Source organism: Salvelinus fontinalis, chromosome 25 (genome assembly GCF_029448725.1).
Source record: "Salvelinus fontinalis isolate EN_2023a chromosome 25, ASM2944872v1, whole genome shotgun sequence".
Lineage (NCBI taxonomy): Eukaryota > Metazoa > Chordata > Actinopteri > Salmoniformes > Salmonidae > Salvelinus > Salvelinus fontinalis.
In genome coordinates this window covers 10728758-10754703 of record NC_074689.1, presented here as the reverse complement: position 1 = coordinate 10754703, position 25946 = coordinate 10728758, and the positions used below count along the sequence as shown (strand labels likewise).

Sequence of the window (25946 nt, the reverse complement as noted above, 5' to 3'; positions counted from 1 at the left end):
ATCTTCAATTTCTGTGTCCAAAAAGTGTTTTTTCTTTGTCTTCTTTGATTTCTCCATGTTGGCTGACAGAAATTAGTGACATTTCTTGCAGCTTTAAAGGGAAGGTTTGTGACCATAAATGGTCATTTAGGGTGGTTCTTTATGTAAATGAGACTTCACGAGCACTAGCACAGTGTTTTAGAACGCGTCTGATTTAACAAGGCAAAATACTTACAGGTGTGTGTAAATCAAGCGTACGAGCATTTGATAAATACCTACTTTTTTGTACTTGTGAACATTCTAAATGTTCTTCGTACGAGTTAATTGAGAAGCTTTTCTACGCAACATTGATAAATGAGAGCCCTGGATCTTTGAACTGTATTCCTTAGGTGTTTGTGTTGAGTGAAGGAATCTGGAAATGTTGACCTCTTGAAGTCTTTTGAAGTCTGGAGGTCATGGTGATGGAAGGAAGATTTCCCTACGATCCTGGGTTCTGTCCTTTGTTTGATCCTCCTCACTTAGGGATGCCAGCTTGTCCACAGTACTGAGAAATATACCTTGGAAGAGTTCCTATGCTCTATCAACACCCCCACTTTCCATAACATTAGACCAGTCTACCTATCCTAGTAGTTTATTAAATTGTTCCTTGTCATTGTTTTTGAGGGATCTGGTCCTGAAGGTATTGTGACAATTTAACAGGTTTTGCTCACTTTCCTAGAGCAGGTTATTAAGACATGGTTGATAATATGCAATTACACTACTTTGGGATATCTTGTGATTATCTGATACCATATTGAGATCAATGGCAGTCTGACTGGTGTCAGAGATTCTTGTAGGCGTATTTATCAACTGAGTCAAACAGAAAGTTTTGCAAAAGTTAGACAAGCCTTATACAGGGGGCAGCTCATGTTCAGTACATCAGTATTTACATCACCCAGAATAATCACTTCAGAGGTTAGAAAGTCACATAAGGCAGTACACTCATTTTCAAGGATCTCATAAAAGTCGCTCTGGTCTGGAGGTCTACACAGAACCCCTATTCTGGAGGTCTATACAGAGCCCCTAACAAGATTGCTTGGCACTTAAGTAATAATATATCCAGGCAAACTGCTTCCATGTGATCATGGTTTAAATCAGTTCTCATTTTAAAACCAATGTCCACTCACGTCCCCTCCTCTCTGATTTCTGTCCTTTCGGGTAATTAGGAAGGTTTCTATTGTCATGCCCTGACCTTAGAGATCCTTTTTATGTCTCTATTTGGTTTGGTCAGGGTGTGAGTTGGGGTGGGTATTCTATTTTCTATTATTTGTATTTCTATGTTTTGGCCGGGTAGGGTTCTCAATCAGGGACAGCTGTCTATTGTTGTCTCTGATTGAGAACCATACTTAGGTAGCCCTTTTTCCCACCTGTCTTTTTGGGAAGTTGACTTTGTTTATGGCACTTAGCCTTTAGCCTCACAGTTTGTTTTGTAGTGTTTATTGTTTTGTCGGCGTATTCAGCTAAATAAAAGAAAATATACGCTCAGGAGGAGCTTCGTGTTCAGGATTCATGGACTTGGGAGGAAATCCTGGACGGTAAGGGACCCTGGAGGCAGGCAGTCCACGGGAGGAACTGGAGGCAGCGAAAGCAGAGCGGCAGCGTTACGAGGGAACACGGCTGGCAAGGAAGCCCGAGAGGCAGCCCCCCATTTTTTTTGGGGAGGGGGGACACAGGGAGTTTGGCTGAGTCAGGTTGGAGACCTGAGCCAACTCCCCGTGCTTACCATGGCGAGCGTCGTACTGGTCAGGCACCGAGTTATGCGGTGGAGCACACAGTGTCTCCAGTACGCGTTCTTAGCCCAGTGTGCTACATTCCAGCTCCCCGCATCTGCCGGGCTAGGGTGAGCATCCAGCCAAGACGGGTTGTGCCAACCCTGCTCTCCAGACCTCCAATGCGCCTCCTCTGCCCAGTATATCCTGTGCCGGCTCTACGCACTGTGTCTCCGGTACGTCTGCACAGCCCAGTGCGTCATGTGCCAGTGCCCCTCATTTTCAGGGTGAAGATAACCACCCAGCCAGGACGGGTTGTGCAGGCTCCAAGCTCGAGACCTCCAGTGCGCCTCCATGGCCCAGTGTATCCGGTGCCTCTGCCAAGGACAGGGCCTCCTGTATGTCTCTCCAGCCTGGTGAGTCCTGTGCCTGCGCCCAGAACTAATCCTCCTGTATGTCTCCCCAGCCTGGTGAGCCCTGTGGCAGCTCCACGTACCAGACTGCCCATACGTCTCCTCACTCCAGTGATGATCCATGACAAGAAGCCTCCAGTGATGATCCATGGCACGAAGCCTCCAGTGATGATCCATGGCACGAAGCCTCCAGTGATGATCCATGGCAAGAAGCCTCCAGTGATGATCCATGGCACGAAGCCTCCAGTGATGATCCATGGCACGAAGCCTCCAGTGATGATCCATGGCAAGAAGCCTCCAGTGATGATCCATGGCACGAAGCCTCCAGTGATGATCCATGGCACGAAGCCTCCAGTGATGATCCATGGCACGAAGCCTCCAGTGATGATACATAGCAAGAAGCCTCCAGTGATGATCCATGGCACGAAGCCTCCAGTGATGATCCATGGCACGAAGCCTCCAGTGATGATACATAGCAAGAAGCCTCCAGTGATGATCCATGGCACGGAGCCTCCAGTGCTGGGAGCCTCTGGGCTCACCAGAGGCACCAGAGGGCTCATCAGAGGCACCAGAGGCTCCCATGTGCGCCGGTGTCTAGTTGCGTCTTTAGTTTCCATGGTTACCACAGGTGAAAAGCACATCAAAGCAGCAAAAATGCAGCTGAAAGTCTTCTGATTGCAAAAACCCTCCATCCATCAGTTGAAGCAACCATTCCAAAGCAATGTACAGAAAACTGCACACATGAAAATCACAATTGTACTTGTGATTTTGAGGAAAGATTAAATGATCTAGCTAGTCAAAACAACTAGCTAGTTGATTGCAGAAGTACTGTAGTTTGGAGAAGTTCTCAAATGTCCAAACCAATTCAATGTCGATGGTGATAAAAAAAGAAGATGTACAGTTGGAGTCAGAAGTTTACATACACTTATGTTGGAGTCATTAAAACTCGTTTTTCAACCACTTCACAAATTTCTTGTTAACAAACTATAGATTTGGCAAGTCGGTTAGGACATCTACTTTGTGCATGACACAAGTAATTTTTACAACAATTGTTTACAGACAGATTATTTCACTTATAATTCACTGTATCACAATTCCAGTGGGTCAGAAGTTTACATACACTAAGTTGACTGCCTTTAAACAACTTGGAAAATTCCCCAAAATTATGTCATGGCTTTAGAAGCTTCTGATAGGCTAATTGACATAATTTGAGTCAATTGGAGGAGTACCTGTGGATATATTTCATGGCTTACTTTCAAACTCCGTGCCTCTTTGCTTGACATCATGGGAAAATCAAAAGAAATCAGCCAAGACCTAAGATTTTTTTTGTAAAACTCCATAAATCTGGTTCATCCTTGGGAGCAATTTCCAAACCTCTGACGGTACCACGTTCATCTGTACAAACAATAGTACGCAAGTATAAACACCATGGGACCACACAACCGTCATACCGCTCAGGAAGGAGACGCGTTCTGTCTCCTAGAGATGAACGTACTTTGGTGCAAAAAGTGCAAATCAATCCCAGAACAACAGCAAAAGGACCTTGTGAAGATGCTGGAGGAAACAGGTACAAAAGTATCTATATCAACAGTAAAACGAGTCCTATATCAAAATAACCTGGAAGACAAAAAGCCAGACTACGGTTTGCAACTGTACATGGGGACAAATATCGTACTTTTTGGAGAAATGTTCTCTTGTCTGATGAAACAAAAATAGAACTGTTTGACCATAATTGCCACTGTTATGTTTGGAGGAAAAAGGGGGAGGCTTGCAAGCCGAAGAACACCATCCCAACCGTGAAGCACGGGGGTGCTTTGCTGCAGAAGGGACTGGTGCACTTCACAAACTAGATGGCAACATGAGGAATGAAAATTATGTGGATATATTGAAGCAAAATCTCAAGACATCAGTCAGGAAGTTAAAGCTTGGTCGCAAATGGGTCTTCCAAATGGACAATGACCCCAAGCATACTTCAAAGTTGTAGCAAAATGGCTTAAGAACAACAAAGTCAAGGTATTGGAGTGGCCATCACAAAGCCCTGACCTCAATCCTATAGAAAATGTGTGGGCAGAACTGAAAAAGCGTGTTCAAGCAAGGAAGCCTACAAACCTGACTCAGTTACACCAGCTCTGTCAGGAGGAATGGGCCAAAATTCACCCAACCTATTGTGGGAAGCTTGTGGAAGGCTTCCCGAAAATGTAAACTTCTGACCCACTGGGAATGTGATTAAAGAAAATAAAAGCTGAAATAAATCATTCTCTTTACTATTATTCTGACATTTCACATTCTTAAGGTTAGGAAAAGGGTTAGGGTCAGGGTTATAGCTAAAATGAAACCAAAAAAATCTACTTTTGATGTTAATTTGATAAAAGCTGGATCCTTTCTAGTCATGGCCCACCCCCTGTTGGCTGTAAAAACTATGCGTGTCACACAGAGTTGTGTGCTAGCTAGCTGTCTGCATTGTGTCACTGAGGGACTATGGTAACAGCACATAATGATTATTCTGACAATTTATTACATTCTCAGCAATGTCATCAGCAGCCATCTAGGTTTATACAAATGTTTATGATAAACTGACAGTGTGAAAATGTGGCATCATTTGATCACAAAGAGATGAACTGCCCTGTGGTTAACAGTGAGAACAGTCTAGCAGAGATATGATTGGCGGTTCATTATACAAAAATGTTGGTTTTCCTATCCTGGCCTCAATCACCAGGAAAAACATTTAAAAGTGTCAGATAATGACACAAAATATGTGTTTTTGTTCAAAATGAAGTGTTTAAAAAAAAAAAAAGTATATATATTTTTTTGTTAATTATTTTACCCCCTTTTGGTATGCAATTGGTAGTTAGAGTCTTGTCCTATCTCTGCAACTCCTGCACAGACTCGGGAAAGGCGAAGGTCGAGAGCCGTGCGTCCTCCGAAACACAACCCAGGCAAGCCGCACTGCTTCTTGACACAATGCCCACTTAACCTGAAAACTAGCCGCACCAACGTGTCGGAGGAAACACCGTACACCTGGCGACAGTGTCAGCGTGCATTGTGCCCGGGCCGCCACAGGGTTTGCTAGTGCGCGAACGGACAAGAACATCCCTGCTGGCCAAACCCTCCCCTAACCCAAACGACGCTGGGCCAAATGCATGCCACCCCACCGGTCTTCCAGTCGCGGCCAGCTGCGACAGAGACTGGACTCGACCCAGGATCTCTAGTGGCACAGCTAGCAGGAGGCCCCTCAAATTGAAGGGTTTTATTGTTAATAAAACATATGTAAGACAGATAAATTGGCAACCATTTTTACAAATATATATTGAAGAACACGGTCAGTAGCATGAAATTGGGTTGTCCCTCGGGTCATGAGTCAAGGTTAAGTGACATATTTTGAGTAAAACAATATATTTTTGTTCACACTTTAAATGTCATTATGCAAAAGAAAGTATTAACTCTGCATAGTTGACAACTTAAAAAACTAAAATATCAACTAAATATGAACAATCTTTTACAGGGAATAACTGTCCTTCCACTCCATGTCACTAGTGTTACCCTTTATAAAAAACAGTGCTATCCGTGATCCTTAGGACGCCTCTACCCGAAACCATAACAGCTTTACATTTCAACGGGGTAGTTTAATTTAGTAGAGTACAGTAGAGTATAGTTTAATTCAGTAGAGTAGATTAAAGTACAATACACTTTACTGTTCTCTACTTTGCACTGTAATGTACAAACCTGGCTGAGACCTCATCTAGAGGGCAGTGCAGACCTGTGTAATGTCCTTCGATTCAGTATGTGGCAGAGTTGAAGTGAGTGTTCCTGCCTCTTTATAATTCATATCATCAGAGCAGCACTGTGTGAAGTATCACTGCATGGAAGGAGAAAGAGAGAGCGAGTCCTCTTCATTTCCTCAACTTACTACGCATAGGCTGTGTTACTGCCAGATATTCAGTAAGGAGTCCTTCGTCTTCCAGTCTTTGTCTCCACTGAGAGATTGTTCGCTGCTCAGCACCCTGTATTATTTAACACTTGTTCTACGTCTCAAATGGCACCCTATTCCCTATATAGTGCACTACTTTTGACCAGGGCCCATAAGACTCCGGTCTGAAGTAGGGCACTATGTAGGGCATAGGGTGCCATTTGGGACGTACTGAGCAGTTGGCTGCTGTTAGAGCTGGTCTTGGATTAGTTAAACAGCAAACTGTTTTTGTGTTTATGGTCAGATGCTGTTGTGCTGTTATTTTGCTGCCAGGACTAAGGGAAATCAAGGTAAATCTATACCTTTCTCATAATAGAGGTATAAATGTTTTAAAAAAATGATAATCATAATTCTTTCCCCTTTCACAATTTCATATTACATTAAATACAGGAGGATAGCTCTATTGAGAGTCTAGAGAATGATAAAGCACATTGCAGTGGGTGGCAGTGAAAGGTTGTTGTTCTACTTGTTGTCCTTGCCCTAGGCCAGAGAAGACAGGAGGAGTGCTATGGTCAGGGGTCAAGAGCTTTGGAGAGTGTCTGGAGTCTGGACCACACTGTGCCTGGTGTAAGGAGGAGGCACTGTAAGCTCCTGTAACAGAGGGTTCAGTCATCTGGCCTATTTGCTACTTAAATTATTGGAGTACATTAGTCTTAGAAAATATTTTTTTTCTTCATATAATGTCCAAATAGCATGATACTTTGTTTTACTGTTCTTCCATGATGTGTAGACTTTCATAGAACCAGGTTAGCAGACGAGGGAGCATTGTGACACCTCCAGGGCTCTGCTGGAGAGAGGCTGCCTGGTGGAGCACCTCGAGAACCCCAGAGGTTCCACAGGCCTCCTGGAGATCCACAAGGTCACCTCCAGACCCCAGGACCAGAAACACCAGCCCAGGCTGGACCCCCACCACATTACCCAGTTATAGCCCCAGAGAGTCCTGCTGCACCTGTGTCCTGGTAGGCCATGTGTATATATAAATTGTTTATATAAGTCATTGGTCATTATAGTGACATATAAGTAATACTGTATGTCAGCAAAGGGGACATATAACTACAATGGTTAAATTCCATTATTTTCTAACCATTCTGATGAGACCATGAGTTCTCTATGTAAGTATCGGCTACTTGACTGACTGAGTATCCACCTCAAATCTGACAAGCAGATAGATGTGCTAGGTTTTTCTGGGGGTAGTGTGTGAATGTAATAAGTGGCTTCCTCTTGGTACAGGCGAGCTCCAGACCTTTGAGGTGAAGTTCAAGCGTGTGCAGGACTACCACATAGACCTGTACTACCTGATGCACCTCTCCTTCTCCATGAAGGACGACCTGGCCAACGTCAAGAGGCTGGGGACACACCTGATGGAGGAGATGAGGAACACCACCAGCAACGTCAGAATGTGTGAGTGTGTGTTTGTTTGTGTGCGCACATGTGCCTGTCTGCATGCATCCCTGCCTGGAGAACTGACTGGGCCAGATTTGTATATTCATTACTGTTAAACCGTATATTTTATTATTTCTCTGAAGGCTTTGGAGCGTTTGTGGACAAGACAGTGATGCCCTATATCAGTACCATTGAGGGGATGCTCCAGAACCTGTGTAAAAGGATGGAGTCCTGGCCTTGATCCCCTCCCTTCACCTACCACAATCTCTTGGGCCTCACAGCTGGTGGTGGTGGTGGTGGTGGGGGGGGGGGGGGGGGGGGGGGCAGCGAACTCCGGAAACCTCAACTCACCAGAGGGGGGCCTGGATGCCTTGACGCAGGCCGCCATGTGTGAAATAAAGTGAGGTTGGATACACACCCAGTAGGGGGTAGAGCTGCTGTGTTGGATTGTTATGTTGTTTTGTCTGGGTTAGTGTGTTTGTGTTACCTTAACTCCTTTTGGGATCATTTTTAGACCAATGGGCTGTGCTGGCTTCCACTTTGCTGGAGACGGGGAACCTGGGAGCGATCATTCTGCCCAACGATGGGAAATGTCACCTGGAAAACAATGTGTACACCAGAGGTAACCTCCAGGTACAGCTATGCTCTATCCAGAACCCCTCAATAAACACAATAGGATTTGCAAGTATAACAGAGTTCCTTAAGCTAATTCCTAGGCTAAAACTCAGTGGGATAACACAGCCTTGTAGAGTGCATGCAGGAAACCCTGGTTTGAATCCCACTAGCATGTCTCTAACGGAAGACTAAATAGTAGTATCTTCCTTTATATTCTTACAGTAGCTAGTGTGAGAGGATATTAGGGAGTGGCAGTAACTCCATGCAGTACAGACTGCAGAAGTAGACAGAAGTCTACAGAAGACAGACAGAAGTCAACGGCAGTGATTTAAAGGTCAATATCATTTGTAAAGAGGATACTGACAGGCACTTCCTGATTTGAAATAGCTGGGGTCACCATGGAATAATCCTGACAGAGCCTTTTTATCTCCTAAACTAAGTCTGTGTGTTTGTGTCTATGTGTGTGTGTGTGTTATATCGAGCCTCCCTCCACACTGTGCTACTGAGTGTGTTACAGACCATTTCTGTTTGGATAAGTGCCCACCCAGGGTGGGGAATGGACATGTGAAATATGGATCCCCACACTCCTTCTAAATTGGATTTATTTATCCCTTTTCAGAGAAGGAAATGGAATGTTTGTCTGATAGAGTGGGGGATAGAGATAGAAATAGAGAGAGTGTACGGTCTGTCTTCCTGTTAGGACTATCCCTCTGTGGCTCACCTTGCTGAGAAAAAAATAAATATCCAGATCATCTTTGCTGTGACCGAGGACGTCACACACCTGTACGAGGTAGAAACCCATCTTTATCTCCTCCTCCTCCTCCTCCTCCTCATCCATTCCTCCCTCCCTCCAACCACAACATTACACTAAATATCTTTGACAGCACAATACAGTATATATAGTTTAACAGTAACTCATCTGTATTTTATCAAGATGGATGTAGTGTTGTTTTATTCTTCTGGCAGATCCTGAAGAGCACCTTCTCAAAAAGTGCTGTCGGAACGCTCTCCAACAACTCCCAAAACATCCTGCGTATAATAGGCATATAACCTAAGTGCAGCAGAATACTCCCTTCCTACACAGGTCATTATTTCTGTGTGTACAAGGCTGCTGACGAACTGCTGACACCTCCTCAGCTACAGAGGTTAATTGTCACACACACATGGACAAACACGCATGCACACACACAGACCCACACAAAAACACACTCCTCCTCAACTAAAAAGGTTAACTCTGTTATTGACCCCAGGACCTGACCTCTGAGGTTGTTATGGAGAAGATTGAGCTGCCTGCAGGCTTCCAGATATCATACAGCTCCCACTGTAAGAACAATGATGAAGAGCTGCTGAGAGGACCAGGGAAGGAGGTGCTCCAATATATCCATTGGTGATGAGGTGTGTGTGTGTGTGTGTGTGTGTGTGTGTGTGTGTGTGTGTGTGTGTGTGTGTGTGTGTGTGTGTGTGTGTGTGTGTGTGTGTGTGTGTGTGTGTGTGTGTGTGTGTGTGTGTGTGTGTGTGTGTGTGTGTGTGTGTGTGTGTGTGTGTGTGTGTGTGTGTGTGTGTGTGAGAGAGAGATACATACAGTTGAAATGATATACACCTTAGCCAAATACATTTAAACTCAGTTTTTCACAATTCCTGACATTTAATCCGAGCAAATATTCCCTGTTTTAGGTCAGTTAGGATCACCACTTTATTTTAAGAATGTGAAATTTTAGAATAATAGTAGAGAGAATGATTAATTTCAACTTTTATTTCTTACATCACATTCCCAGTGGATCAGAAGTTTACATACACTCAATTAGTATTTGGTAGCATTGCCTTTAAAATGTTTAACTTGGGTCAAACGTTTAAGGGTTGCCTTCTACAAACTTCCCACAATAAGATGGGTGAATTTTGGCCCATTCCTCCTGACAGAGCTGGTGTAACTGAGTCAGGTTTGTAGGCCTCCTTGCTCGCACACGCTTTTTCAGTTCTGCCCACACATTTTCTATAGGATTGAGGTCAAGGCTTTGTGATGGCCACTCCAATACCTTGACTTTGTTGTCCTTAAGCCATTTTGCCACAACTTTGGAAGTATGCTTGGGGTCATTGTTCTTTTGGAAGACCCAAGCTTTAACTTCCTGACTGTTGTCTTGAGATGTTGCTTCAATATATCCACCATCCACAGAAAAGCATCCCCACAACATGATGCTGCCATGGGATGGTGTTCTTCGGCTTGCAAGCCTCCCCCTTTTTCCTCCAAACATAACGATGGTCATTATGGCCAAACAGTTCTATTTTTGTTTCATCAGAACAGAGAACATTTCTCCAAAAAAGTATGTGCAGTTGCAAACCGTAGTTTGGCTTTTTTATGGCGGTTTTGGAGAAGTGACTTCTTCCTTGCTGAGCGGTTATTTCAGGTTATTTTTTATATAGGACTCGTTTTACTGTGGAGATAGATACTTTTGTACCTGTTTCCTCCAGCATCTTCACAAGGGCTTTGCTGCTGTTCTGGGATTGATTTGCACTTTTCGCACCAAAGTACGTTCATCTCTAGGAGACAGAATGCGTCTGCTTCCTGAGCGGTATGACGGCTGCGTGGTCCCATGGTGTTTATACTTGCGTACTATTGTTTGTACAGATGAATGTGATACCTTCAGGCGTTTGGAAATTTCTCCCAAGAATGAACCAGACTTGTGGAGGTCTACAATTTTTTTCTGAGGTCTTGGTTGATTTATTTTGATTTTCCCATGATGTCAAGCAAAGAGGCACTGAGTTTGAAGGTAGGCCTTGAAACACATCCTCAGGTACACCTCCAATTGACTCAAATTATGTCAATTAGCCTATCAGAAGCTTCTAAAGTCATGACATAATTCTGGAATTTTCTAAGCTGTTTAAAGGCACAGTCAATTTAGTGTATGTAAACTTCTGACCCACTGGAATTGTGATACAGTGAATTATAAGTGAAATAATCTGTCTGTAAACAATTGTTGGAAAAATGACTTGTGTCATGCACAAAGTAGATGTTCTAACCGACTTGCCAAAACGATAGTTTGTTAACAAGAAATTTGTGGAGTGGTTGAAATACAAGTTTTAATGACTCCAACATAAGTGTATGTTAACTTCAGACTTCAGATGTATATCAGGGCTATATAACTATATTCAGGCTATTTTCACATCTCCCGTCTAGGTGAAGTTTAATGGAACCATCACTGCCCCTCCATATCTGTCTGGTACCAGTATGGGACAGTTGCGTGGGGTCATCAAGCCCCAGGGGTATAGTGAGGAGCTGGAGATTTTGCTGAAGCCCATATGTGACCGTCCATGTTAGAGGGACAGGGTTCCACACTGCCCAGCCTGTAGCCATGGTAACAGTGCCCTCGAGTGTGGAGTGTGCAGGTAAGGATCTGTGTCCCAAATGGCATCATATTCCGTATATAGTGCTAGTTGCAAATCCTACCCCATTGAATATGAATGACGAGGTCATCATGTCTCTTACAGTTGTAGGGAGGGGTGTGTCGGAACGTTGTGTGAGAAAGTAAAGCCGGGCAAAGGGGATCATGGGAGACACCTGTGTTGCCATGACAATGCCTCAGAAGAGTGCAGTGGGTATGGGGAGTATGTTTGTGGAAAGTGTTTGTGCCATAATAGCCACAAAAATCCCACATTTCATGCTTACTATGTGCAGTTCTGTGAGTGCAGTGACTTCCGCTGTGACCAGTACCAGGGCTTACCATGTGGAGGTAGGTGTGTGCTCTCTCTCACATCTGACATACAGTTGTTTTCTACTGCTTTACATAGGCAGGTCAACTGTAACGTTGTCTTTGTAATGGTCAGTGTGTGTGTGCACGTTCTTTCGTCTCTGTGATTCAGGGTGGGGCAGGTGTGTGTGTGCCAGTGTCTTCTAGGGTTCAGTGGCAGTGCGTGTGAGTGCCCACTCAGCACGGACAGATGTTTGTCCCATAGCAGCCTGGCCTGTGCAGGGAGGGGCGTCTGCAGCTGCGGTGCCTGTCTTTGCCAGGACGGACGTCACCAAGGGCCCTACCTGTGACCTGTGCCCCACCTGCCCTAGCGCATGCACCGCACACAGGTACGGAGTGGCAGCCAAGTGAACATTAATATCTAACATTTGTAAGAACAAGTGCATAAATTGGAATTTGACTGCAGGGAGAGTTCTACACTCACACTTGACTTTTTCCTACAAGCACCGACATTGCTGATAGCTAATTTATTGAGGAAAATGTTACTTACAATAGCTAGGTTTCCATCCAATTGGCGACAGATTTTCATGTGAATATTATAAAATCTTCATCAAAACAATATGGGCATTTCCCCACCAGAGATGTGTTTCCATCAAAATGACTTGTGGAAATAAAAGTCTATGCGTGATGACATAGTGCACATACACATGTTGTGGTTCAATTCTCATGTACTGAATAAAAAGTTGGGGTTGGGGTTCCATCACATTTTCAACTCAACTGATGGTTTTCTCACAAAAATTGTTGCGTCACATTGCGAGTGTGCCCACTCTGGTATTGGCACGCGCACTCTAGCCAACAGCTTTGCAGGTACAGCGCGGGTATAGCCTACATTATGAGATCATTATGGACTAAAGAGCGAGATTATTTTTACTTGCCAAACCGCAGCCGAGCATAGATTATCATATCACCAGAATAAGACCATGGACATTTATTGGAAAGGAGCATCAAGCTCAGCACCTTGCACTTTCACCACCTGTCAAGGGATGACGCTGGAGAGGCGAAGCAGGTACGGGGAGTCAAACATTTAATATGGAACGGACATAGAACGAGACAGGAACAGCGTGACACACGGGTAACACAGACAAATAACAATCAATGCAGCAGCCCGGAACAGAGCTAGGGAACTGACAAATATAGGAGAAGGAATAAACAGGTGATGTGAGTGAGTCCAAAATCGCTGATGCGCGTGACGAGGGTAGGCAGGTGTGCGTAATTGATGATGGCAGGAGTGCGCAATGCAGGGCAGCCTGGGGGGCGGGAGCAGGTGTGACACCACCCTGTGAAATTCATCATCATTTATTTCATCTGTAGCCTAATAAACGGCATGCTTTCCACACAACATGTCATCGCGTGACTCCAAGTTGACTTTGTTATGATAGTTATTATATCAATATTTGCGCACAGACATTTATCGCATAATTCATTTTACCGACACGAAAAGAACCCAACTTGTCTAGCGTATTTTGTTTTGTCGACATTTGGAAAGTTTACCAACAAATGTTCTGTTTCCATCAGGCCTGTCGTGACATTTTTATCTGACATGTACTTTACTCGCATGAAAAGGTTGGATGGAAACCTAGTTTATGGCTTATCTATCTGGTTGTCTCAACTAGCTATCTTAAGATGAATGCACTAACTGTAAGTCGCTCAGGATAAGAGCGTCTCCTAAATGACAAAAATGTTAAACGTTTACATACAAGTATTCATGAAAGAGAGACACATCAAACATTATACATATAATCACATAGCAATGCAGAAAGAAAAAACGTAAGTGAAATAGTTCCTCAGTCAGGTCAACCATCGTGCTTTTCAACTTTGCATCGATCCTACTTTCCTCCCTCCACAGGGATTTCATCCTGTGTCTGGCCTTTTACCAGGGTCTGTCAGAGGAGATGTGCCCACCTGAACCTTACCCTGGTGGGGAAGCAACCTGATCAGCTACCCCTTGCCTCTGAGCACCACCACCCCTCCAACGGTTTCCACAGATGTAAGGAGAGGGACACGGACGTGTGCTTGGTTCTCTTCTTGTATCTGGCCAGACAGAGACAGGGCTTTGCCCACATTCACACAGCCCTAAAGCGAGGTACTAAAACCTATATTGTCAAAGATAATAATCGTTTTGCTCTCATGAATGTTCACTCATTTGATTGTGGTTAATTTCTCCAGCCCCATACCTCAGTTGTTTACCAAAAAAGTGCTGGGTGACCAGTTTGTTGCTGTTTAAATCCCAGATTTAAAGCCACACTGTCATAATTCCCGCTGTTCGAAGGTAATTTGAATTAATGACACACCAATTGCTTCTTCAAAGTGGCAAAAGTGAGGCTGTTGCAATGGGAGGTTGTGTCTTTAATGTTTGATCTTATTTTCTTCCTCCCAGAGTGCCTGTCAGGTTCTGATGTAGTTCTGCTGACTGCAGTGGTGTCTGGGTCCATGGTTTGGTCTCTGTACTGCTCTGCTAACGACTCACCTCCATCCACAACCAGAGAGAGTTTGCCCGCTTCCACAAAGAACTGGGAGGGATGACCTGGCTAATTGCGAGTCCTGCTAGCCCTGCTATACCCTCTGACCGCAGGCCCCGTTCCAAATGGCACCCTATTCCCTGTATAGTGCACTACTTTTGACCAGGCCCCCTAGCACTATATAGAGAATAGGGTGCCATTTGGGACGTAAACCTATTCTCAGTGTCTGGCTTGCCCTGATGTGGCTGTAGACACCATGGAGGGTTGGAAGCTACAGGTCAGACGTATCAGGGAAAGTGTTTCACCACTCACAAGAATATACTGTACATTAGCTGTTTTGTCTCTTCAATGTCTGTGAATTAGGATTGTGGTGGGAGAAATCATTGGGGATCATATATGTACCGATAGTGTTCCACTATTCCATTACAGGGTGAGAAGCCAATCTACAAGAGTGCCATCACATCTATTGTCAATCCAAAGTATAAATGATGGACGTGCTTAAACCAACTCAAGAAGTCTACTCACTCTTAGAGCCTTGAGCCTGTGATGGGAAAGATAACTCAAGACCAAGGGACAATAGAAGAACACACATTAGTTCCTCTCATCATTTCTATTAAGGATGCATTCATTCACCCATGCCACAGGGTGCTCACCGTGTGGACAAATAATACAGATCATTATATATCATCAAAACATGGTGATGAAAAATGTTCATTTGATTAAAAACGTTTGTTACATTAACTTGTTGGAGTAATATACAGTTTATTTCACCTTACGTCAGAATTAGAGAAAGGATGAAGAAACTAAGAAAGCAAACATGCAGGTGGCAGGCAGATTAGATTTCATATTTATATTTACAACCATTCACTGGCGTAAAGAGGTGATGTAGGGAGGCCTTTCCACACAAATAGGCGATATGTTACATCTGACTCCATCATTGAACCAGCATCAGTGGTAAGGACCCATTGTCCTCTATAAGTTTTACTATCACGTCTCCTCTCCAAAGTGGAAACTAGCCAAGTAAGTCAGACAGCAAGTTAAGTCCCTAATGGCACCCTATTCCCTTTATAGTGCACTGATTTTGACCAGGAACCATAGGGCTCTGGTCAAAAGTAGTGCACAATATAGGGAATAGAGTGCCATTTTGCACTACCCCAAGTCATCTTCAACTGAGAACATGAATCACCAAGATTAATACAAAACACAAAAAATCATGAATATAATTTGTGATAATGCCAGATGAAATGGAGCAATTATTCTTCCCATCCTTTTTGCATTTTAATGCACTTTCAAACTTTGATTTTATTTTTTGTTTTCCTCTCCTCATAGCCTTTTCCTAGAACGTTGTGGATTTGAAATAAAGTTTTCAGGTACTCAATTTAAATATTGATGATGGTTTATTACACTGTTACAGAGCTGTGTGTTTAAAGAGGTAAGAGGCCCACTGCCTGTCAAGCCTCATCCCGCAGAGTTTCACTCATACTTATTTACTTAACCTTTTACTCTCCTGAAAGAAAATAGGGCCTGTACTAGAGTTTCACTTATATGACACCTTAAAAATTATCTGATGTTTTGCCTATTCTTTAAGGCAAAGTCTGATCATCTCTGCTGGGGTTGGAGATGGTACTGTCTTAGGAAAAGCCTCAGTCTGTGTAGCGTGTTTGTGAGCAACCAAGTGTTGAGGTAGCCTGAGAGGGATCAGAGTGTATAGCTGAGCATGGGTCTGTAACTAAGACAGAGTGGCGGCAACAGAACAGGCTAAAGCTTTCAGCCTGACCCACAGACACCACTGGTCAAAAGTAGTGCACTAAATAGGGAATAGGATGCCATTTGGGAGACACTCCGATGTCTGCAGCAGTAAGACAGGACTTAGCCTGAACAGCTGTTGTGCTGCTGATATTAGCCTGACTGTGACTGGGTTTTTGTCAGGGCGACCCTGGCTGGGTGGTGGTGGTGGAGCCCGCTGGCTGAACCTGCTCAGGGGGCTTGTTGGACTGGGAGGTGGGTCTTAGAGACTGGGTCGTAGCCTGGTTCCCTGGCTGTCGTCTCTGGTTCTGGATGGTGGGTCTCTGGGTTTGCTTCTTCTCCAGCAGATCTTTCTCCCAGTGATGTGTAAATCGACTGTGGCTGGCCCCGGAGCCTGTGCTGCTGGGGCATCGGGAGGATGACGAGGAGGAGGGTACGGAGGCCCGAGACGCCCGCCGCCGGAGGTTCTGGGAGATGGAGCGATGCAGGTTGGTCATGGACGAGGAGCTTGCTGACATAGTGACCACCCAGGGGTGGTGGAGGGCCTGGATGGCGGTGAGGCGAGATGAAGGGTCCACCCCTAGGAGGCACTCGATGAAGTCCTTAGCCAGGTTGGAAACAGAGGGCCAGGGCTATGATGGGGAGAGGAGAGAGGTAATCATTCACACTATGTATACAGTAATATGACTTACAGTACAGACCTGTTATAACGATTAGAAATGAAAGGTCAACTTTCATAATAATTAGCTATCTGTCCTACTGCCCTTATTATTGTAAGTAGGACTTACCTCAACTAATTTACTTTAGACTCCACTGCTCACATAAATTGATGTAGTTCTGTCCTTGAGCTGTTCATGTCTATTACTGCTCTGTATTATGTCATGTTTTGTGTGGACACCAGGAAGAGTAGCTGCTGCTTTCGCAACAGCTAATGGGGATCCTAATAAAATACTAATACCAGATGGTCTATTATACTACATTTCTAAAATAGCAGAGTACATTCTCACTATTCCCTAGATACCCTTAAAGTGTAACAGCCCCTTGATTCGGTGAATCTAGTGTCTAAATACTTAATTGGAAGACAACAGGATGATCTCAAAGTCCTGTTCAATCAAAATTGACACCAACTTCCAGGTATACATCCCAAACTGCAGCTTATTCCCTTTACAGTGCACTACATATGGGACACACAGACCAAGATTTGATTACATAGGCCTCTACGAGTGTGTTCCCTGACCTCTGCTGCCCAACAGTTTAGCACAGCTAAATGTCACTGGCTAAATGGACTGGTCTTGGCTGAATTACTTTGAAACCTGAATATGACAGAACTGGATTTAGGTCTATGTGGGAATGGGTTCGAGGATAATTATTATATTTAAACTAGCTTCACAAAACAACCCTGCTTCACACCACATCTATGGGGTCTTTCAGTTCATTGTTAATTCAAATATCAAATTATTCCCCTTTGTAATGAATAAAATTACACTCATGAATAGACCGTCATCAACATGCAGTGTCTTTTCAATAAAGAATATATAATCCTTTTAATAAATCAGAATCCTTTTGGCATTCTGTCATAGAGACAATGATCCTCATAATCAAGTTGTTCTTAAAAGTAACCCAAATTGTGCTAAAAAAGCCTGAAGTGCACTGTGACTTAGTGACCTTTGTGTCACCTCTCCACATTCACAGGTGCAGCTGGCAATAATGCAATTGTTTTGGTATTAGAAAGTATGGCATGCTTAGCATCGGCTTGACAACAGTGACAGGTGAAATCCATATTAATAATACATACAGTACCAGGCAAAAGTTTGGACACACCTACTCATTGTCACGCCCTGGCCTTAGTATTCTTTGTTTTCTTTATTATTTTAGTTAGGTCAGGGTGTGACATGGGGAATGTTTGTGTTTTATCGGTTTTGGGTGGTTATATGGTAAAGGGGGTGTTGGTTGTAGTGTATGGGTTTGTGTTGAGTGTATGTGTCTAGCTGTGTCTATGTTGGGTGTAGTTGTCTAGGAGAGTCTATGGTTGCCTGAATGGGTTCCCAATTAGAGACAGCTGATTTCTGTTGTCTCTGATTGGGAGCCATATTTAAGGTAGCCATAGGCTTTCGTTTGATGTGGGTAATTGTCTATGTTATACGTTTGTAGCCTGTATGTGCACTACGTTCATAGCTTCACGGTCGTTTGTTTGTTTTGTTAGTTTTGTAATAGTGTTTTGTTTTTGGTTCTCTTTCTTTATAATAAAAAGGAAGATGGCTTATTTTCCTAATGCTGCGTTTTGGTCCGTCAATCCTCCACACGATCGTGACACTCATTTAAGGGTTTTTCTTTATTTTTACTATTTTCTACATTATAGAATAATAGTGAAGACATCAAAACAATGAAATAACACATATGTAATCATGTAGTAAGCAAAAAAGTGTTAAACAAATCAAAATATATTTTACATTTGAGATTCTTCAAAGTAGCTATCCTTTGCCTTGATGACAGCAAAAACCATCAAGCGCTATGATGAAACACGATCATGAGGACCGCCACAGGAAAGGAAGACCCAGAGTTACCTCTACTGCAGAGGATAAGTGTTCATTAGAGTTACCAGCCTCAGAAATTGCAGCACAAATAAATGCTTCACAGAGTTCAAGTAACAGACACATCTCAACATTAACTGTTCAGAAGAGACTGCGTGAATCAGGCCTTCATGGTCGAATTGCTGCAAAGGAGCCACTACTAAAGGACACCAATAAGAAGAAGAGACTTGCTTGGCCCAAGAAAAACGAGCAATGGACATTAGACCGGTGGAAATCTGTCCTTTGGTCTGATGAGTCCATATTTGAGATTTTTGGTTCCAACCGCCGTGTCTTTGTGAGACGCAGAGTAGGTGAACAGATGATCTCAGCATGTGTGGTTCCCACCGTGAAGCACGGAGGAGGAGTTGTTATGGTGTAGGGGTGCTTTGCTGGTGACACTGTATGTGATTTTTTTAGAACTCAAGGGACACTTAAAAACTTCTTAGGGATAGGCGACCCATCAACGGGACAGTTGTAAATCATGCAGCGCCTTGTGTCACGATCGTAGATTTTTGAGAAACAACATGTCCGGTACATATATCTTATATCGGCTGAAAGCTGAAATTATTGTTAATATAACTGCACTGTCCAATTTACAGTAGCTATTACTGTGAAAAAAATGCCATGCTATTGTTTGAGGAGAGCTCCTAACAACAAAACACTTTTTTCCCCACAATAGGTTTGATAAATTCACCTCTGAAGGTGAAATGTGTACTTAAATCATAGCAAGATTTCAGAATGTATCATCCAAAGGGTCCCAGAGATAACATGAAGTGTAGTTTTGTTAGATAAAATCCTTTTTCATTTCAGAAAAAAAGTCTATATAGCAAGCACGGTCGATTTTGTATTTCCACTGCAAAGAAAGGAATCTGTGAAAATCGAACCCTAAACGTTGTTTCAACCAGTCAAATCACATTTGTATTTATTCCTCAGCGATCCTAGAATGTAACCAGACTTCACTATATCATTAGGGGTGTAGTATATCCTATAGGACACCAAATTTGGTCAGAGAGCGACGTCTTCATGGCACGCCGATAACGCGGGCAGTCTTCACTTGATCGACTGTAACTTTGTCAAATAAGCACCAATCGGGGTCAAACAAAGCTAGCTAGATAGCCAATGAGCTGGGATTTACGGGAGTATCCGGAAACCACGTATTTGTCGCAAAATGTAGCTGTGCGACAGCAAGCCTTTTCCTTTTGGACAATAATGATTAGAATATGGAGAGTTATGAAGTTATTAAAACTGGGTGTTTTGCAAATGTTGAACTTATAATATGGCTACTAATACTGGAAAAGCTACATCAAAGACCATGTATTCGATTTGACGATATTCTTGCAGAAAAATGTAATGGGGCGGCAGGTAGCCTAGTGGATAGAGCGTTGGGCAAGTAACCGAAAGGTTGCTAGATCAAATCCCTGAGCTGACAAGGTAAAAAATGTGTCATTCTGCCCCTGAACAAGGCAGTTAACACACTGTTCCTAGGCCATCATTGTAAATAAGAATTTGTTCTTAACTGACTTGCCTGGTTAAATAAATAAAAAATGTCTTCTTCACGATTCGCCCAAATGTACCTGGGTGACTTAACACTAAATGTCATGTAGTTTGCTCATACTTCAAGTTATCCGTTTGCACACACACTGCTGCCATCTTGTGTACACTATCAGAATTACAACCAGAGTGATGGCTAGATGTGGGACCTTTCTGTTGCATTTCAAAGATGGTGGTAGATTCTTTTTTTTAAATGGTTGTTTTTTTCTTTATATTTTCTTCTACCAGATCTATTGTGATATATTCTCCTACATTTCCACAAACTTCAAAGTGTTTCCTTTCAAATGGTACCTAGAATATGCATATCCTTGCTTCAGGGCCTGAGCTACAGGCAGATAGATTTGAGTATGTCATTTTTGGCGAAAATTGAAAAAAAGGGAGCTATCCCTAATTAACCAGCATGGCACCACAGCATTCTGCAGTGATACGCCATCCCATCTGGTTTGCGCTTAGTGGGACAATCATTTGTTTTTCAACAGGACAATAATCCAACTCACCTCCAGGCTGTGTAAGAGCTATTTGACCAAGAAGGAGAGTGATGGAGTGCTGCATCAGATGACCTGGCCTCCACAATCACCCGACCTCAACCGAATTGAGATAGTTTGGGATGAGTTGGACCCCAGAGTGAAGGAAAAGCAGCCAACAAGTGCTCAGCATATGTGGGAACTTCTTTAAGGCTGTTGGAAAAGCATTCCAGGTGAAGTTGGTTGATATAATGCCAAGAGTGTGCAAAGCTGTCATCAAGGCAAAGGGTGGCTACTTTGAAGAATCTCAAATATAAAATATATTTTGATCTGTTAAACACTTTTTTGGTTACAACATGATTTCATATGTGTTATTTCATAGTTTTGTTGTCTTCACTATTATTCTACAATGTAGAAAATAGTAAAAATAAAGAAAAACCCTTGAATGAGTAGGTGTGTCCAAACTTTTGACTGGTACTGTATATTGATTATAATACTTTAATACCTTAATAGCTCAAGAACAAATTTACAAAATCTACCTGTCGCCTAAACAACCAAGACTCAAACTCATCAATGTCATTCAACAGAGAAAATAATGTCATAAACCCAAAAATAATGACTAATTTCCTTCCCACTAAGCTCTCTCTATAAATACTTTTGAGGCTTTGATTATTTGTAATAGTGTAATCATTTGTTACCTCAGGCTAAGTGCCATTTACTTGTATTATTACTGTCAATGCACAATGCAATGCATGATAAGCTTTTCTCACTTTACTGCTAAGTAGAGCATGATACCTTTAATCAAAATATATCAAACATCTCACTTTAAAATGTTCTTTTGTACAATAAGGGCTACAACAACAACCCAAGGAAAACAGTGGATGAATGAATGTTTCTCTCTTATTCTCAATTCAACCTTGCAAAAGCAGATGAACCTCGCTCTTCGGGGAAGGTCTCGCTCCTCTCCATTTTAATCCAGAAATGCATTTCTCCTTTTGTGTCTCTCACCCAGTAATGACAATTAATCAACCATGAAATTGACAATTGCAAAACTGTTGCCAGGGAGGTGAATTTAAAGAGAAGCAGGTCTCACTCATAGACACAGTGTACTACACTAGAGAGAGCTGAGAGAGATGAAGAGAAAGAGGGAGAAGTCAACTGTCTGTCTGTAACTGAGCAGAAAGTACTGCACACAAAGCACCATAAACATGCTCCTCACAGACTCCCTTCACTGTGTTATTTCACACCTGAGAGAAGCAGTATTTGATTGAGCTCCACAACCACATACCAGTGTTTGTCTGTCCTTCAGAATCATAATGTTCTGACTGATGACTGCTTACAGTGCCTTCAGAAAGCATTCATACCCGTTGACTTATTACACATTTTGTTGTGTTACAGCCTGAATTTAAAATTGATTAAATAGATTTTTCTCTCTCACTCATCTACACACAATACCCCATAATGACAAAGTGACAACATGTTTTTATACATTTTTGCACATTTATTGAAAATGAAACACAGAAATATCTAATTTACATAAGTATGCACACCCCTGAGTCAATACTTAGTAGAAGCACATTTGGCAGCGATTACAGCTGTGAGTGTTTCTGGTTATGTCTCTAAGAGCTTTCCACACCTGGATAGTGCAACATTTTCCCATTTATTATTTTAAAAATACTTCAAGCTCTGTCATATTGGTTGTTGATAATTGCTAGAAAACCATTTTCAGGTAGATTTAAGTCAAAACTGTAACTCGGCCACTCAGGAACATTCACTGTCTTCTTGGTAAGCAACTCCAGTGTAGATTTGGCCTTGTGTTTTAAGTTATTGTCCTGCTGAAAGGTGAATTAATCTCGCAGTGTCTGGTGGAAAGCAGACTGAACCAGGTTTTCCGCTAGGATTTTGCCTGTGCTTAACTCCATTCTGTTTATTTTTTATACTGAAAAACTCCCCAGTCCTTAGCGACTACAAGCATTAAGTATTCACCCCCCTTGGCATTTTTCCTATTTTGTTGCCGTACAACCTGGAATTAAAATAGATTTTTTGGGGGTTTGTATTATTTTATTTACACAACATGCCTACCACTTTGAAGATGCTAAATATTTTTTATTGTGAAACAACAAATAAATAAGACAAAAAAACAGAAAACTTGAGCGTGCAATACTATTCACCCCCCCAAAGTCAATACATTGTAGAGCCACATTTTGCAGCAATTACAACTGAAAGTCTCTTGGGGTATGTCTCTATAAGCTTGACACATCTAGCCACTGGGATGTTTGCCCATTCTTCAAGGCAAAACTGCTCCAGTTCCTTCAAGTTGGATGGGTCCGCTGGTGTACAGCAATCTTTAAGTCATACCCCATATTCTCAATTGGACTGAGGTCTGGGCTTTGACTAGGCCATTCCAAGACATGTACATGTTTCCACTTAAACCCCTCAAGTGTTGCTCTAGCAGTATGCTTAGGGTCATTGTCCTGCTGGAAGGTGAACATCCGTCCCAGTCTCAAATATCTGGAAGACTGAAACAGGTTTCCCTGAAGAATTTCCCTGTATTTAGCGCCATCCATTATTCCTTCAATTCTGTTTCCCAGTCCCTGCCGACAAAAAACATGCCCACAGCATGATGCTGCCACCACCATGCTTCACTGTGGGGATGGTGTTCTCAGGGTGATGAAAGGTGTTGGATTTGTGCCAGACATAGCGTTTTCCTTGATGGCCAAAAAGCTACATTTTAGTCTTATCTGACCCGATTACCTTCATCCATATGTTTGGGGAGTCTTCCACATGCCTTTTGGCGAACACCAAACGTGTTTGCTTATTTTTTTCTTTAAGCAATGGCTTTTTTTCTGGCCACTCTTCCATAAAGCCCAGCTCTGTGGAGTGTACGGCTTAAAGTGGACAGATACTCCAATCTCCGCTGTGGAGCTTTGCAGCTCCTTCAGGGTTATCTTTGGTCTCTTTGTTGCCTCTCTGATTAATGCCCTCCTTGCCTGGTCCGTGAGTTTTGGTGGGCGACCCTCTCTGGGCAGGTTTGTTGTGGTGCCATATTCTTTCCATTTTTTAATAAGGGATTTAATGGTGCTCCGTGGGATGTTCAAAGTTTTGGGTATTTTTTATAACCCAACTCTGATCTGTACTTCTCCACAACTTCGTACCTGACCTGTTTGGAGAGCCTCCTTGGTCTTCATGGTGCCGCTTTCTTGGCGGTACCCCTTGCTTTGTGTTGTTGCAGACTCTGGGGCCTTACAGAACAGGTGTATATATACTGAGATCATGTGACAGATCATGTGACACTTAGATTGCACACATTTAGACTTTATTTAACTAATTATGTGACTTCTGAAGGTAATTAGTTGCAGATTATATTATTTAGGCGCTTCATAGCAAAGGGGGTGAATAAATATGCACGCACCACTTTTCCGTTTTTTTTAAAGAAGTTATTTTTTCCCATTTCATTTCACCAATTTTGACTATTTTGTGTATGTCCATTACATGAAATCCCCCAAAAATGTATTTAAATTACAGGTTGTTTGTCACGACTTCCGCCGAAGTCGGTCCCTCTCCTTGTTCGGGCGGCGTTCGGCGGTCGACGTCACCGGCTTTCTAGCCACCGCCGATCTACTTTTCATTTTCCATTTGTTCTGTCTTTGTCTTATCACACCTGGCTTCACTCAACCAATTACTTGTTTATTATTTAACCCTCTGTTCCCCATGTTGTGTTTGTGAGTGATTGTTTATTGTAATTCGGTCCGTCTTTGTGGGCTTGGTATTTTACTTTGTATATTTGTCTTATACGTTGATTATTCATATCTGCTGTCCTGCGCCTGACTCTCTACACCAGCTACACACAGGATCCTTACATTGTTATGCAGCAAAATAGAAAAAACGCCAAGTGGGATGAATACTTTTGCAAGGCACTGTACCCGTACCGGAACGCCAAGTCTAGGACCAAAAGGCTCCTCAACAGCTTCTACCCTCAAGCCATAAGACTGTTGAACAATTCGCCACCAGGCAATTTACATTCACCCCCCCACTCCCTTTCGTACACTGCTGCTACTCGCTGTTTGTTTGTTACCTATGCATAGTCACTTCGCCCCCACCTACATGTACAGATTACCTCAACTAGCCTGTACCCTCGTACACTAACTCGGTACCGATGTCCCCCGTAAATAGCCTCGTTATTGTTATTCTTATTGTTACTTTTTATTATTACTTTTTATTTTAGTCTACTTGGTAAATATTTTCTTCTTCTTGAACTGCACTGTTGGTTAAGGGCTTGTAAGTAAGCATTTTACGGTAAAGTCTACACTTGTTTTATTCGGCTCATATAAATAAAGTTTGGTAAATTTGATAACATGATGCAGCCACCACTATGCTTGAAAATATGGAGAGTGGTACTCAGTAATGTGTTGAATTGGATTTGCCCCAAACATAACTCTTTGTATTCAGAACAAAGAGTTAATTGCCTTGCCACATTTTTTTGCAGTATTACTTTAGTGCCGTGTTGCAAAAGGATGGATGTTTTGGAATATTTATATTCTGTACAAGCTTCCTTCTTTTCACTCTGTCATTTAGGTAAGTATTGTGGAGTAACTACATTGTTGTTGATCCATCACAGCCAAGAAAAACTCTGTAAATGTTTTAAAGTCACCATTAGCCTCATGGTGAAATACCTGAGTGGTTTCCTTCCTCTCCGGCAACTGACGCCTGCATCTTTGTAGTGACTGGGTGCATTGATACACCATCCAAAGCGTATTTAATAATTTTGCCATTATTATTATTCAATATCTGCTTCTTCTTTTAGCCATCTATCAATAGTTTACCTTCTTTGCAAAGCATTGGAAAAACCTCCCTGGTCTTTGTTGTTTAATCTGTGTTTGAAATTCACTGCTCGATTGAGGGACCTTAGAGATAATTGTGTTTTTATTTTTTGTATTTATTTCACCTTTATTTAACCAGGTAGGCCAGTTGAGAACAAGTTCTCATTTACAACTGCGACCTGGCCAAGATAAAGCAAAGCAGTGCGACAAAGACAACAACACAGAGTTACACATGGAATAAACAAACGTACAGTCAATAACACAATAGAAAAATCTGTATACAGTGTGTGCAAATGAAGTAAGGAGGTAAGGCAATAAACAGGCCAATAGAGAAGAAGTAATTACAATTTAGCAATTTACACTGGAGTGATATATGCAGATGAGGATGTGCAAGTAGAAATATGGGTGTGCAAAAGAGCTGAAAAACAAAAACAAATATGGGGATGAGGTAGGTAGTTGGTTGGATGGGCTATTTACAGATGGGCTGT

The 25946-nt window shown here is 42.6% G+C and overlaps 1 protein-coding gene, 1 long non-coding RNA gene and 1 pseudogene across 2 annotated transcripts in view; 2 read left to right on the top strand and 1 right to left on the bottom strand.

The window, feature by feature from the left end:
- Positions 1-2639: 2639 nt before the first annotated feature.
- On the top strand, positions 2640-7791 carry LOC129823308 (integrin beta-1-like; annotated as a pseudogene).
- Positions 7792-7816: 25 nt separating this feature from the next.
- LOC129822828 (uncharacterized) lies at positions 7817-15048 on the top strand. Its single transcript, XR_008754535.1, has 8 exons — positions 7817-7890; positions 8005-8123; positions 8854-8895; positions 9072-9500; positions 11278-11486; positions 11589-11830; positions 11961-12177; positions 13695-15048. It is a non-coding gene; the product is annotated as an uncharacterized LOC129822828 (long non-coding RNA).
- The window catches only part of LOC129822827 (serine/threonine-protein kinase H1-like), a 24145-nt gene continuing 13243 nt past the window's right edge, over positions 15045-25946 (bottom strand). The window contains exon 4 of the mRNA XM_055881263.1: positions 15045-16685. Within this exon, the coding sequence (XP_055737238.1) occupies positions 16233-16685 (453 nt within the window). The 3' untranslated portion in view covers positions 15045-16232. The remainder of the gene's footprint in view (positions 16686-25946) is intronic.